The sequence below is a fragment of the Notamacropus eugenii genome, chromosome 6 (assembly GCF_028372415.1).
Source record: "Notamacropus eugenii isolate mMacEug1 chromosome 6, mMacEug1.pri_v2, whole genome shotgun sequence".
NCBI lineage: Eukaryota > Metazoa > Chordata > Mammalia > Diprotodontia > Macropodidae > Notamacropus > Notamacropus eugenii.
Genome location: NC_092877.1, coordinates 177,671,710 through 177,687,753, shown reverse-complemented (window position 1 = coordinate 177,687,753; position 16,044 = coordinate 177,671,710). Strand labels below are relative to the sequence as shown.

Genomic DNA, 16,044 nt, shown 5'->3' with positions numbered 1-16,044 from the left:
AATAAATCAGGGCAAATTAGATTTTTGCTTTACACTTAATTAGTTAAAGTTATGTATAGATTTCTTATAAAACAGCAGCAATCACAAAGAAGCATTAAGATAGCCTGCATTGTTGGTGGTCTTTTACTTTATTGAGTATATTTAAGTTTTTAATATTAAACTAGGCCATTCAAAGGTTTTAGTAGAAAGTTTTTAGTTAAATTACCATTGAGTGGAATTATTCTTGGCTTTTCTACTTCTGTCCTGAAAGAAATTCAATAGTTTGTTGTACCCCTTTAAGGATTCACCTAGAACTAAAGTAAGAATTCACAAAGGCTTCCAGTTTTTGTGATTCTCTTTTCTAAATAGAGTATTTAAAGATTGGGGGAGCTTGGAAGAGGGGCAGAATTAGATTTTCTTTTGCCCATTGTTTCATGTGTTGTAGATTCTAGTATGAATAAAAGCAAATATTCAAGGAGATTCACGCATGTATCTATCAGAGCAATCAGAAATATTTTATTAAACCACCAGAAGAACTATCCTAAGCAATTAACTTTTCTGAAAAGTTCAGTTTCTCCTTCAAATACTTAAATAGATCTCTGATTACATTAATTTGGGAGTTGCTTTCAACAATCACTGAATCCCAGAGTTTGAGAGTTAGAAGAGACCTCCGTTGGCCTCGTCGTCTGGCCCATAGACAGTGATTCCCTACTCTAACATACCTGACAAGTGATTGTATAAGTCTATGCTTGAGACCTCGAGGGAAAAGAGTCATGAAACAGGTTGTTTCACTTTTTGACGTCTTTAATTGTTTGAAAGTTTTTCCTTCCTAGCATCCATCCCATTGTTCCTCATTCTGTCCTTTGTAACTAAATGGATTGAAAAAATTCTCTCCTTCCTCCTTCACATACTTGAAGAAAACTCTGTTATATCCCCTGAGTCTTCTCTTGTCTAAGCTAAAGATGTCCCGTTCCTTCAAGTAGCTGACATGTGGCATTGACTCAAGGTCTTTCACTATCCTAGTTGCCCTCTGAGCACGCTTCAGTTTTTTAATATCCTTGTGAAACCATGGTTCCCAAAACTTAATGCATTACTCCAGATGAGGCCTGATAAAGACAGAGTGGAGTGGGATACTCACCTTTCTATTCCTGGAAGCTATGCTGTTTGTGATGAAGCCTAAAACTGAACTAGATTTTTTTTCTCTGTCACATCATACTTCTAACTTAAATTCCCTAGATGGCTTTCAGAACAATTACTATCAAACTATTCTTCCTGCACCCTGTACTTAAGAACTTTTGTTTTTTTAATACCCAAGTACAGAACTTTATATTTATCCACATTGAATTTCATCTTATTAGATTCAGTTAGGCCTACCTTTTGAATTCTGGCTCTATCATCCAGTGAGTTACATATTTCTCCCAGTTTTATGTCATCTGAGAATTTGTTGAACATACTGTCTACAACTTTTTCTAAGTCATTGATAAAAAAATGCTAAATAACACCAGGGCCAAGCCCAACACAACAGACTGTAAGCACTATAAGCTCTTATAATTAATTCTCTACATCTTTCATTGAATTGTGAAGTGGAAAAAATGTTGCTCATTGTTGAAAAAAGAATATTGTTATGCTAATAGTGAAATATAACTCAGTACAATGAATGTATAAAGATGGGATATCCAAAAATATATTTTATAAATCTTGGAAAATGTAGTTCATTAGGCCCTCGAGGTCAATTTCTTAATGTTGATGTCTTATATCTAGAATATAGTCTTTTGGTTTACTTGTAAGGCTTATTTCCTGCATTCTGTCACCCCTCTTATCCTCAGTGTCCCTTATGGAAGCTGTTCATTTCAAGGTACTTCTTTGTACCTCTTGGATCTTTCTTTCTCATCCCCTCTATCCACCTTTATAATGTATCCAATCTCTTCTTCTTTTAGGAGCCTCTTTTCTGATAAACTGTCTGATAAACTGATGAACTAGCCATGTTACTAGTTCCACACATTATCCTCACTGCAAATTTATTGACATTTTAACAGGGGCCTCAAAGAGGTCTGGTGCTTTCACCCAAAGAAATTGATGATAATGATGGAGTCCCATCATTTCAGGTATTATTTCAGTCTACTTATGGAGATATTTTTGAGTAGGTGAATCTTGTAGTCACCCTCAAATCACATGAAGTCTCTGCTTCTCCTGCCTTCCCTGATTTGGGATATATATCAAGTTAGTAGCATTTAAATGCATATCACTGAATTATTGAAATATATACTATTCTTCAGTGAATATTCATGCCTCTGAAAGGCCAAGAAAACAATTTTTAGATTTCAGAGAAAAATTAAGGAATACTTAAAGGTCTTGAAATTTTTAAGAGAAAAAAACTCAGTCATGTTTAGTTTATTTTCTTTCAAGTGGCATTATGATGGAGTGGTTAGATAGTTTGTCTTGAGTCAGCAATCAATCAGTCAGCACCAGGCACTGTTAAGTACTGAGCACAGAAAGACAAAAATAAAACAATCCTTGAACTTATGTCCATTATGTGGAGAGAAACAGCATCACACATGCATACACACACACACACGCACACACAATTCAAAGTAAATGCAATGAAGTTAAATGCAAGGTAGTGAAAAAGGGAGCATATGTTAGGAAGTACTTTCTTTGACAAATACTGATGTTGTGACCCAGGGCAAGTCCTTAATCCTTTTAGTGTCCCAGACAGCTCTTTAAAAGTGTAGTTTACAGAGCAGATGCAGATATGCACTGCTAAAGGGAGTTTTCTCTTTACTGGATATTATCTAGACCATCACAAATCCTGTACAAAAAGAAAGTATTCTGTTTATAAAGGTAAAATAAAGATATAACATTGTCCACCCCAAAAGTAAAAGGGTTAGAGTCTTTTTACTTGATGTTTAAAAAGATTAGCCTTAGCTATTTAAAAAGCTTTGGTGGAATAGCTCACCTATGTAGTAATGTTGTCTAAGAATAGCTCTTAAAACTAAAATTTCCAATGCTAATCCTTACATTTCATGCAAATTATTCAATAATCCCTTTTTCATTTAGGAATTATTTGTTTAATTGTTTTGTGTAGCTCTAATTACTAAAGCAATTAAGAGAATGTAGTGAGGGGAACATGCCCACTTTCTGAGGCACCCCAGCACTGATTGGTTATGACACAGGTACACAGAAGAGGTTTATCAAATTCCTCCATTTGTTATGCTTTAAACTTTAATCTTCTTTCTATTCTTTAAGTAACTAGACTGAGAAAACAAACAAATGTATTTGGAACCAATTTGTTTGAGTGAACATATGTGAACAACTGATAGCTTTTTATTTAATGTCAATCTAGTTATATTTGAAAAAAAAAATTAAACAGTTCTTCATCTGCTTTGTAATCCATTTTAATCCATAAAGTTTTGGAATCGTCCTTCTAGAATAGAGCACATACCACAATTATTAACCACATGTAATCATTTCATATAGTTGGACCTTAGATACCATCAAATCCTTTGCTTTACAGATGAGGAAACTGAGGTTGAAGGACTTTTGCAGAATGACATAGTAGAGAAGGATTTTGAATGTGTACCTGAGTCAGCACATTTAAAACTGATGTGAATGAATTGGCAAAACATATAAAATTACTCAGAGGCAGGATCTGAGCTCAAGTCTTCCTGGCTCTTTATCTAGTGCCCCATCCACTATGCCACACTGCCTACCACATATTTTATTTCTTTTTTGGCCAAAAGAGAAAGTTTCTGCTGCAAGTGTTAAAATGCTGTATGATACAAGCATAATGAGAAAAAATAGCTTAAGTAGGGGAATGTGTATGTGTATGTGTATATTTTGTGCATGTGTGTACGTGTACACTGCATTCATGTGTACATGTAGACACATGAATCTCCCCATAGGGACTCTGACAGAGGAGTTTTTATGTACACATTTCATCTTATTGATATAAAAATATGCATATAGTACTACTTTATCACATATCAATAGTTCTCAAATTAGTAATCTTACGTTATTGCTGAATTCTAAACTGTTGCTACATTTTAATAGGGTACATAACATTTAATTTCTGTGTGTTTTGTGAGATGATATAAGAAAAATTATCTATAATTCCATTGACTTAATATTTAACCACGGGATTTAAGGATCATATTTGGTGTTTTGAAGTTGAAAGTACATTTTGGTTTTCCATATCATAATATAGCCTCAGCTGCAGGAAGACAAAGGATGAGATCTCGAGTGGCAGTTTTAATTCATTAGTCACACTGCACTTTATACTATTAAGCCCATCTGGCCACTTGTATTGAACCCCTCTCGGCTGTCTCCATAAAATCTGAAGCAACCCAACTTAACCTTGCACAAATAGCCATGAAATCTATAAACCTAGCAGATACAAAGGGTGTATTAGGAAGAAAAGAATAGGTCTGCTTCATGAACTTTCAGAGTATCAAGTGCTCTTAGGATAGCTGAAGATAAAAGGACATGGAACATGAAATGAAACTTTCAGTCAACAAACTGTAGAAGCCAGGTGATTGTATGTGAAAAGAGGTGTTCAGCCTTGACCCCTGCATAGAATGAAATCTGTAATTCTGTTCAAGAAAGCAAGCCACAAAAAATGAAAAACAAATAGGAAATGGGAAAATAATTCACATCCAAAAAGCTATTTTTCCTAAAGTAAATGCATTCATGGAATGTGGCTTGCTGCCCTTCCAGTTCACTTGTCAGAACTGATAACAGCATATAATGGGATGAAGGGCAGGGGGGAAGAAAACATGCTAAGACGGTCATTTTATCAACAATATTATTGATGTGTAAATAGTTCCAGCAACTAGCACTCTGAGATTTTTTTTTTGATTGACCAGTTTTTTCTTTGTTTTAACAGAAATTTTTAAAGTCAGTTGATTTAACACCCTGCCTCTTGTCTAAATATACCATTCTCAATAAAATGAACAAAAAGTACAGATTTCCATTCCACCAGATGTTGCAGAGAAGAACGGCTATTTGACTACGTCAAAATCAGTAAAGCTGCAGCACACAAATGGAAATTTTCAGCCCAGTGAACATCCTCAATACTAATGTCTATTAGTGCCAAAGTAGAGTGTTGGTTGGTAGCACAGGGCAGCTGTCCTAGGATCCTTGAGAGGGCTTTGCAAGCATACTGTGTGCATACTGACATGAAGCATGAATTCCATAGATGAGCACTGAATAGAATATGCTTACATATTTAATATTTATATGAAAATTAGGATATTTGATGGCTATCCGTGTATTCAGTTTGCTTTCTGAATCTGGATAACTAAAGGAAAAATATCTATTTCAATTTCTGTTTAAATGTAGTATAGTTTGTTTTCATTTTCATTGTCCGTTTCTCAGGCTTTCCTATCTTTTTTCCAATAAGACATCCAATGGTTGCATTAGTTTATCTTCTCTTTGTTGCATTTTACCATTCTTGATTTTGAATACGCAATAGTAATAAAGCCCTAAGAAAGAGAACCTTATTTGAATTAGAAATTTTAAGCTACTATGTTTTGGAATCTATCACAGTGGTTTTTTACTCTCATGTTTTTGTATAATAAAAGAACTCTTTAAAAGTCTGAGAAAATAAGTAATGTTTTACAACTGTTCTCTACTCATAATTTAGCTGTATGGTCACTGAGAATATTTATGGGGCTTTTCCCCTGGTTTTTGTATTTGTATTTATTTTGGGAGCTTTTTTCTAAGTCCTGATAGGTAACATTTTTAAACATTCTCCTACCCTAGTGTTATAAGTAGAATTTTTTTTTACTCAAATTGAATTAAAATTAATTTTGTTTTTTTTCGCAAGATACCATGAGTTTAGGAGGTGAATGGAAACTACAAAAATATTATCCATCACTGCTCTACAATTTTTAAAACTGACAACCACAATGTATTGTATAAATTTTTGATGTCACATTAGTTGCATGTTTAATCTTAAAACCTAATTAATCAAAAGATGAATTTTCAGACTCCTACGGGAATCCTGTGTCACCAGAAGATCAAGTGAGTCTCGCTCAGCAGATTTCTGATGTTGTGAAGCAGCCAGCGTTCATAGCAGGTATTGGGGCTGCCTGTTGGATAATCCTTATGGTGTTCAGCATCTGGTTGTATCGGCACCGGAAGAAGAGAAATGGGCTCACAAGCACTTACGCTGGTATCCGAAAAGGTATTCACTTATTTCATGTTCGCCTAAGTTTGAAGGTGCGTTTTTAGAAGGAGCAGTTAGGGTATTGTAAGCAGTCACCAAGCTTTAAATTTATAGTAGTTTTGAGTTAAAACTTACATTGATACATGTACCTTACATTTGGTTTAAGTAGCATTTATTGTATATGATGTGAATTAAATATAAGGAACATGCACCGTGTAGCAGTGTAGTTGTAGACATGTATGTGGATATCACCTTTATTGAATCTGCATGGTCGAGATATATAATGCGATTGAAGCTGACCCTTTTGTTCAGTCCTGAACCCTGCCTCCTGACCAGCGAATCTCATGAGGTAACACATAGAAGTTTATCGTTTCTGGACCAGTCAGAGAACTCATCTTTGGCTTCACACACAAGCAAGAGAATTCTGCTTTTCCTATGATGAAAGCAATAAAAGCAGAATTTGAACTTTGCTTTTCTCAGTTTTGAAGAGGGTATCATTGCCCCTTGTGAAACAAGAGGAACAGTTGTGCTTTTTTATTTTAGGATCCATTACTGGCACTGAAGAGAGAGGGATTTAAGATCTTTTTTTCCCTTTAATTAAAGCTTCTCAGTTAAATATATACATATTGCTGATGGCAGAGTTTCTAGTGCACGACTTTACGGCATCAGCAGAATTTATGCTTGAATTAGTTTTATTGGAAAGGGTTTCTTGGCATCATCTGCAGTCTCATGGGATGAAATGAGTAGTGCCAGTGCTTTTCACAAGTACCTTTTCCACAAATATTCATGTACTTTGGATTAGTTATTTGTATCCCTTCTTTCCCAGGAAATTTTCACACTGTTAAAAACAATGAGATCGACCCTCCTTAGAAATAAAACATTCTCCTGATTTACCAAAACTTCCAAGAACATCTCTTTGTCTTAATTTTGAATTATACAGATCACAGTCATTGCTAATAAAGTATTTTATTTGATTCAGAGCTTCCATTAATGATTCTTAAAAGTTTAAACTGTATTAAGAATACCTGCCCTTTTTATTTGCTTTGGGAAGGGGAAAGAATTTTTGAGTCTTGGCTGTGAAAGGATTAAGGGAGCACATCTTTAAATATCTAGGCCAAATAATTTATTTGACTAACTCAACAATTTGTTTCATTAAATGAGTTAGTTATCATTCCACTGAGAGAAACTGTTTAAAAAAAAAAAAAAAAAGAAACTGTTCAGTGACCAAAGATTACAACCCCAGAATCAGTCAGTTAATTTACCACCAAAAAATGGAAAAAGAAGCTCTGAATCTTTTCACAGGCATTGATCAGTGTTAGTATTAGCTATTACGCATCTTCAAACGTACCATTTGCTTAAATACAGAGCATGTTACCTCCATTGCTAGAGAAATAAAATCTAAAATGAGGGTCTACAGTTATTGCAAAGGACTATATCCTGCTTACACCCAGTCTGTATACAGTTTGAAGTAGCACAAGACAAATATATTACCATAATAAGCCTTTGTGAATGAAAAAATGCAAATGTGAAGGTTGCTCTATTTTTGGAAATGACATTCTTATGAAATTTTTGATTTAGGCTTTTATTTTGAATTATTATTTGATTAATTTGAGTTTGCCCTGTTTCCTTACATCTTCCAGCCAGGGGTCATTTCTGTGAAGGTTGAGTACATTTTTTCTATAGATGTATTTATTTAATATCTTTAATTCCCTTAGAATCTTAAACTATATAAGCACATTGAATATAACTAATGAAATTCTCTTTTCCATTTACTAACGCGCTTTAAGCATGCTGGTCAATGCCTTTGCCTTCTTTCTGTAAAACCTACTAAACTAACATTGTCCTTTCATCCAGCTGGTTTTTTAGCAGAAATCATAGAACATAATTACAAATGTAATTTGATAAGAATTTGATTATGCTTTCTGCCTTTTTCCTTATTGTTACCTTTGAAGTAATTCTAAATTTATTTTAATTTCTTCAAGGCATTTCTTCAAAAATAATTTTTTTATATTTTGAGATTTTTAAAACACTGTTTGTTTCTACCCTGATGAAAAACCATGTTCATAATTTCGAGACAAAAAGATCCGAAATGTTTTGAAGAAATAAATGTGAACAACCTATTGATCTGTAAAACATGCTAAAACATAATAAACATTATTAACAATTTTTTCAACATTTTTTGCGTCTCTGACATGTTAAAATATCTCAGTACCTACACATATTCACTCATATTGGGCAGGAAGACAGTTTATTAATGGAAGCTTTGAGAATTAAGTTGTTCTTTGTCCTACTAGCCATGAAGATTTCATTTAGTTTGACCTCTTTTCATTTTCTTTTGTATTCTTCAAATGGAAGGTTAGCAGTTGTCTAACAGAAGTAATGACAAGGACCTTTCCTATTTTTCCTGTGTCCTTGTGACTGAAAAATTAATGTGTGAGGCACTCCATTCCTGTTTGAATAGCTGTAGTTTCAAATTGCCTTTCGATTTATTTATTTATTTATTTACAAAGACTGGTTACTATGGCTCTGTATTTTTGAATGTAGCTAAATTACTGTTTGAAAAGACCTGACTGGGGGGAAATCCCGCAATAAAATTCTTGACTGTTGGGCTACAGAATGAATCCAGTGCATGGATTGGATAAACAATATTGAGGTTTTCAGTATTTTGTTCTCAATACATAGTGTGCTTAGATACAGAAAAACTTGTGTTTTCTGGAGTGGGCTCACAAGGATGCTATTTGTATCCCAAAGGCCTTAATCCTAAAATAAATTTCATAGAAATATCAGAACTATATGAAATGGAAAATACACATTTAACTGTTTTCTTCCATAAAATATGCAATTGGTATTCCATTTCCTATGTATCAAAATTAAGTCTGTGTTACACTTTTTTCCTTTACAAAACCAGACTTTAAATTAATTTTAAGAGCTTGAAAAATAAGTCAGTCTCTTCCCTCTATGAAATGACATGGAAATTGCTCTAATGCCATGCTACATACAGAGGGAGTGCGAAATGACAGAAAGAACAAGGGAGGCAAGGGTCGCCACTTTTAAGGTCTGCAGTTCTATTTCAGGCATTATTGATTAGATTAAGATTTATAACTCCAGAGAGAGAGTCAAGATTTTCAGAGGTATTATTTTAGAGGTATTATTCCAATGTTAGTCTGTCATGTGTAGGAGATTACATACATACACATACACAGATATACATACATGCATACATACACAAGACATAGATTTAGAGAGAGAGAAACTGGTAGACAGACAGAGTTTTTAAATACAAAGTGCAGAAGACACAATTTTAAGTCTTCTAAGCTTTGGTCCATCCATGATTTGTCCATAATGATAAACAATTGGAAATGTAGCATTTACTCTACGTCTGCAATGACATGTAAGACATTTCTTGTTGAACTTACTCGAAATGAAACAATTCCATTTTTTGGTTGCCTGTGTTCCTATGATTGCTATTTTTTCTCCTAAGTCCTTAATAGTCTCCTTTTCATGCTCATTTACTGATCTGTAGATAAAGTTCAAACAAGACCTTGCCAACACTTGTTCAAGAATCCATCATCCAGTGTTTGGAAATCATGAATAGTTTAGGATTCTTGTTTGTACTAAGACTATGGGCAAAATATGTTACTAAATGGAGGGTCATTCACAGGCTCTCTTCTCCTGAGTGTCCTACCAGGTCAGCTACTTCACATTGGTACCTTTAGAGGTAGGCTTCTTTTTTAACCACGAATGTGGTCTTATTCATCTCTCAGTGTGACAGAACAACTGACTTAGTTATTTACATTTGTTTTATGTTCAGCTGTCTGCTCGATTTATACTAATGTGATATGTTCCCCTTCTCTCTTCAGCTTAATAACTGGTTTATATTTTGTTTTGATTTTTCAGTCCCGTCTTTTACCTTCACACCAACAGGTATATATGCACTTACCCTCACCCTGTCCTTTGTTGGTTTTGCATGTGTTGTACTATTATGTGGCCCTTTTTCTAGTATAACCAACCAGGCTGCTCTGAGGAAGAATGAAAAATACTTAAAATCAAATACTTGATTTGATACTAGCAGACAGGCATGTGTTTGAACAGAAATATTAGGCATTGCTTTTCATCTGTTTAATAGATTTATTTATTCATGACTCCACATTGCATCTTACTATTTGTTTGCACTGTTTTTATTAGAGACACACAATGTTTCTACCCCAAGCATGAGTTAATATGCTAATAATACTTTTGATTATTTTCTGACTTCACTCTTTTCTTCAACTTGAACTTGGTAGATTTTTCAAAAATAAATTTCTCTTGTGTATAATTCTTTGCGATAGGATAAACCTTTAAAAGAAGTCAATTGTAATGTACAGCATACTTGGAGAATAAAGCTTTCCATTTTCTTGGGTCAAGATCCTGATAATCAAGTCTACTCAGTTTGTTTGGTAGAGGGCCCTCTTCTTTCACATTACCATTAGCAAAAGACTTACCTGTAACATCTTCTCCTACGTTTTAATGTGGTTACTGTAATCACTGGAAGCAGTTATCTCTCCCTTGCAGACTTCCAGCTAGAAGTTCTTATAAGGGTGAGAATTTGGCAGATTTCAAAAATACATTCCTAATAAGAAAATGCACAGCTGTTGAATCTATCAGGATTTGCAGTGAAGCTTATCTTTTTAACTCCTTGACTAGCTGACTATGTATAACTTTTAAAAATAAATAAATAAAGCAAATTTAAAGCATTTGGCTGTTGCCTTCAGAAAGCTAGTTTGTTTTTTTTGTCCCTTTGTTCTTTTTAAGAATGCTTTGGAAGGTGTACATAGGCATAACAGTAATTCACCTGAATTACATAAATCACAGAGGGCTAGCAGTGTCACTTATGTTTGCATAGTAGATTTTTTCTTCTTTTTGATGGTTATCTGTGGTACTTTTTCAGTTTGTCATAGACATTATTTCTTTTTAGTTTTTTTAACAGATTTTAGTTTTCCAAGTAAAGTCATAGATTGAATAGTTTTATCATAAAATTATGCATGAAATGGAACTATAATTATGGGAACGTTGACGTGGAGATATATACTTGATATTTAGTATTTTGTGGAATAATGGATGAACAAATGAATTCTGTTTTCAGTCTTGGTGGCACATTTAGGAAAATGGTTGTTTCCTAAAATCCTTGTTATAGGTTAAAAATAAATGAATTTCTCTAGAAAGTTATTTTGCCCTACTTGAGAATGTTATCATTAGACTTCTGGATAGAGAAAAAGAAAATATTCTCTTTTAAAAAGTATTCATCAATGCATTGTTTTCAGTGTTTAATATGATTATTAATTAATTTCTTTTTTGTAATATTCTAGTAACTTATCAGAGAGGAGGTGAAGCAGTGAGCAGTGGAGGCAGGTAATTACATTGTTTATTTTAGATTTTTAAGGAGCAGAAAATAAATCTTATTGTATTGAATTAAGATTCATTAAGTATAAAGGATGTGAAATGATGGAGGAAAGTATGTAATCAATATTTTCTTAATTTCTGTACTATTTCATAAGTTTAGATAAATAGAAGAATTTGATTCATATCTTTTCAACAATAGGGCACATGGTTTCCTTGCACAAATTGAGCTCTTTCATCCCAGTTGCTGTGATTGAAAGCAATGTGTTTTTAGGAAATGAACACCAGAGGGAGCACGTTAACTGGAGAAAGAAAGAACTTGCTGATTTAACAGATGATTAAAGGCATTAAAGTAATTAAATTGTGGCATTTATTAAGATTAAGAAATATCATTGTTGTATATATACTACAAAAGAAAAAAATGTTTATCACGAAACCTGCTTAACATGGTAGCAGCTTATAACTTTTTGTATTTCTGTTGTGGCTTTGTAGAACAGTTTAAGCCATCACTTGAAATAAGTGATGTACTAAAGGAAAAAAATCAGGGTTACATTACTAGTGAAAAAGCTTTATTCTATAAACGTTTAGATGGAACTGAAATTGAAAATAAAACATGTGTTTGCTGGACTAATAATTATTTAATGGGTAATGATATTAGGCACAGTAGGATCACAAATTGTTGAGAGGTTTGACTCCATCAGAGTGATCAAAAGCCACCTGTGCATGTCTTTCCAGCATGAAAGATAATTTTAAGAAAACAAAAAGGGTTTGTATTATGTCTAGTTTATACTATACAAACTAAACTAAACTGAAGCTTCCATGTAAAACCTATTTTGAATGATTTATAAAAGAGCACCCAGAAAATGGAGAAGCAGTATGGTTAAGAGGATTTGGCATTAAACACTGATGTCTGGGGCAGTAATGCAGGTTTCTTTGCTCTGCTATACCTATCTGTATTTATCTTCTATCTTATATCAGCAGGGTAGTGGTTCTTTTTAAGAATTACCTTTCTTTGTTTCCCAATTAATTTAATTCAGGAATGAAAACTACACATTTTTCCATCCTTTAGAATAGCCAGTGGTTTTAAGCATTCATAAAAAAAAAAAAAAAACAAACTTCTGATTTCCAGAACTTGTTCTTTACAAAGTCTCAGTCAATAGGTTAATGTGTCTCTGTCTATTTTTATCTGTTTGTCTTGTCACCCCTCTATCTGTGTATACTCTGATTAAAAACCTCTGCTCTGCTAACTCCAGTCAATCCATTGGCAAGTACTTACTCAGATACCTAATATTTTCTCAGTTGATGGATGTTTGCTTTTTTGTTTTGGTTTGGTTTTGGTGAAGGAGGTTCAATACTGAAGAAGTATGAAACAGGTTCTGGATCTTCAGTTTATAATCTAATTAAAAAGACTGCTAATACAAGAAAATATCTGAAGCAGGACAGTGTTAACATATACAGAATTTCCAATTCATGAATTATCCTATTTATTTTTGTTTTAAATATAACATATGTATGTATGTATGTATTACAAATATGTATATCAATGATGTCTTATATATTGCATTACATATGGATATATATTATCTCTTACATATATTATGTTTCTAAATAAGTTTTTTAGTGTTTTAAATAAATTTTCTTTCCACAGTGAATTAAAATATACAGAGTGTTAACTGAAAATTTACTAATTCCAAGTCCCCCAAATAATGTGAAAAGACCTGAATTCTGGGTGTCCATAGCCTTGGGTTCTAGATTTCTGTGCTTCAGTTTTTTCCTGTGTAAAATGAAGAAGTTAATGAATATTTCAAGGCCTCTTCAGATCTCTAAATTCTGTAATTCTAAATGCTTTTAAAAATAAAAATTTGGGTTTGATAGAACTAAAAACATCTTTCTCATTTTATTGGTAATGGAAGCTAGCTAGTAGGTGTGCTTGCATTGGAGTGACCCAATGGAGTTAAGTAAAAATTACTCTTCAGCCCCTCTCCTCTTAAATATTCTTAATTGGCCCTCCAGGAGAAAAAAATGCCATCTTAACCCTCACATTATAATATAAAGCATCAAAGAGATATAATGAGCCTGGGATGGGGGGGGACGACATTAAAAAAAAAAAAATTCCTTTCTACAGAAATAGAGCAAACAAAAGCCAGAGTAGTTTCCTTAATCATATGATGTTGATCAGCTAAGTAAAATTAAATATTTTAGACATAGTTTAGACATATTAAACACCCATACTCTTTTCCTGCTTTTACCTTGTAAATCACCACCAGACTACAAAGCCGTATGGACACTAAGCTCAAAGGAGGCAATGGAGCTGACCTTCCTAGTTCTGAGCTCTCTCTCTCTCTCTCTTTCCACTCCCCCTCCCCCGGTTTCCCCCCTTCCTCTCCCCCATATATATTCTTTTTCTTTACCTGTATTTTCTTCCTTTGAGTAAAATAGAAGTTTCTTGAGGGTAGGGACAGTCATATATGTGTGCATGTTTATGTTGTATATGTATACAACCTACATGTGCATGTATTCCTCATGTAGGTATAAAATGTGCATGCATGTATCCCTTTTCCTCTTTATAAGCAAGCATGCCCCTTGACATTATGGGAACAAGAAAAGAATTTATATTATTTATTTATTATCATTTATTTATTTATATTTATTATATATTATTTATATTATATATTATAAATAATCTTATATATATTATTTATAATAATGTTCAAAAATGCGAGTTCTTTAAAATACACATAAAAGACCCCAAACGTGGCCAAGAAGGTGGGGAACAACACTGTATAGGGCCCATCAAAGTGATTGGCTTTTTTTTTGTTTGTTTTTTTGATGCCTTCATTCAGTAGTCATATTCAGAATATCCGTGTACTGACGATGTGATCTGCTACTTCTACTGCTTATTTTCAGACTGTAGAACCACCACCAGTTTGTCTACCTTTGAAGTTTCTGAGGAATTGATTTGTGAACCATATTAATTTGTTTTTTAAGTTTAAAATAGGAAGTTTACATGCCGAGTTGTTCATTTAAATCTTTCTGCTTTTCTCACAGCTTTATAAAAGGTTATCTGAAATTAGCTTTCTATCATAAAATGGAAATCCTAAAGCAAATGATTAGCTTTGAAATTGATATCTAAACTGAAGAATACATCCCCATATCCATTTATGTCTATGTCTCTGTATTTTGGTTTGCACGTGTTATTCTATTGGTACAGGTAATGTAAATTAAGAACTTAACTGCAGTTTACAATCCTAGAATTGCCTCCATTACTGAAGGGCTTTAGTGCCTTTCCCATTGTCAGATAGCTAGCATATGTTAGATGTGGAACCGGCCCTCTCTCCTCTGTATTTCTCATTGCCTTTCTAAATAGAAGAATAAATCACAAATTTGTTCATAATACCTGCTGTAAGGTAGATATTCTGGATGCTTCCTTAAGCATTGGAACTTTGAATTCTATAAGGAGCAGAATATGTAACTTATTTTGCTATAAAGACTTCTCAATATTTTTAAATTATTCCTTTTTTATAGCTGATTTGGAATCTGGTTAATTTATCCGTGCTTCTGACTTCTGTTCCGCCTTTGTAATTTCTGTGCTGCTACTTTTCTTTTTTTAAGAGGAAGATGGTAAAGGAACATTGTTCATATGTACAATACTTGGATTACAAAACAAATCCATTTTCCCCCTCAACATTTAGAGCATCATAAGATGTCACTTCTTGACTTGACCTGCCCTGTCCCTGAAATACAAACACACAATACCCCAAAGACCCCTAAAAATGCATTTCTGTAGGAGTATGGAACTGTGAATGCGAAACATTGACTATCATGTTAGATATTTTAATATGTTGCTTATTTTTTCTGAACTGGTGTTTTGTTTTTTTTTTCCCTGTTCTTTTTCACTTGTTTTATAAGATATGGGGCTCAGGGTGGAGGAAGAAAGGAGAGGGAAGAATTGGGATTCTAAAAGATGTAATAATGAAAAGTGTCAATAAAATTTATTTTAAGAAGAAAAGCATTTAGAGCTGAAAAAGGCATTAGAGATCATCTGATGATGTAAATGTAATTATAAAATGGGAGGAGCTTTACAAAATAAATCTCAAATTTCTCTGTTAGAATGCACACAAGTTTTAAGTGTCTTGCGTTAGTGAATAGACACATAATTATAAAATTTCAGTTCTGAAGTATTCATTTTATTTTAAAAACTGTTCAGAAGATAAGGCCTACTGAGCTATGTAATAATATTAATAGAAACTAACACATAATATTTTGAAATTTGTAAAACACTTGCTGTAAATGAGGTAATTTAGATGTTGAACTGCTTAATAGTGTATCTTATCCTCCAAGTCACATCTTTAGTCTAGCTTCTAATTAGTAAAAATTCTAACTGTTCTAGAAGTGTTAAGTCATCTCAACATGTAGGAAGCAGATTTGGTGATTGGACTGGAAAAACAGATATGGTTCATTACATTTGGATGTGTAAATAACTAATTTCACAATTACTTTTTCCTAGAATATGAGGTAGGACT

The 16,044-nt window shown here is 33.3% G+C and overlaps 1 protein-coding gene across 5 annotated transcripts in view; it reads left to right on the top strand.

Moving 5' to 3' along the window:
• Window positions 1-16,044, top strand: part of ROBO1 (roundabout guidance receptor 1) — a 1,297,074-nt gene that overhangs the window by 1,231,420 nt on the left and 49,610 nt on the right. For 4 of the 5 annotated variants that reach the window (XM_072621631.1, XM_072621627.1, XM_072621630.1 and 1 more), the window contains 3 exons: window positions 5,966-6,163; window positions 10,043-10,069; window positions 11,491-11,533. In XM_072621631.1, the coding sequence (XP_072477732.1) occupies window positions 5,966-6,163; window positions 10,043-10,069; window positions 11,491-11,533 (268 nt within the window). The remainder of the gene's footprint in view (window positions 1-5,965; window positions 6,164-10,042; window positions 10,070-11,490; window positions 11,534-16,044) is intronic. The other variant, XM_072621629.1, reaches the window with a different exon arrangement.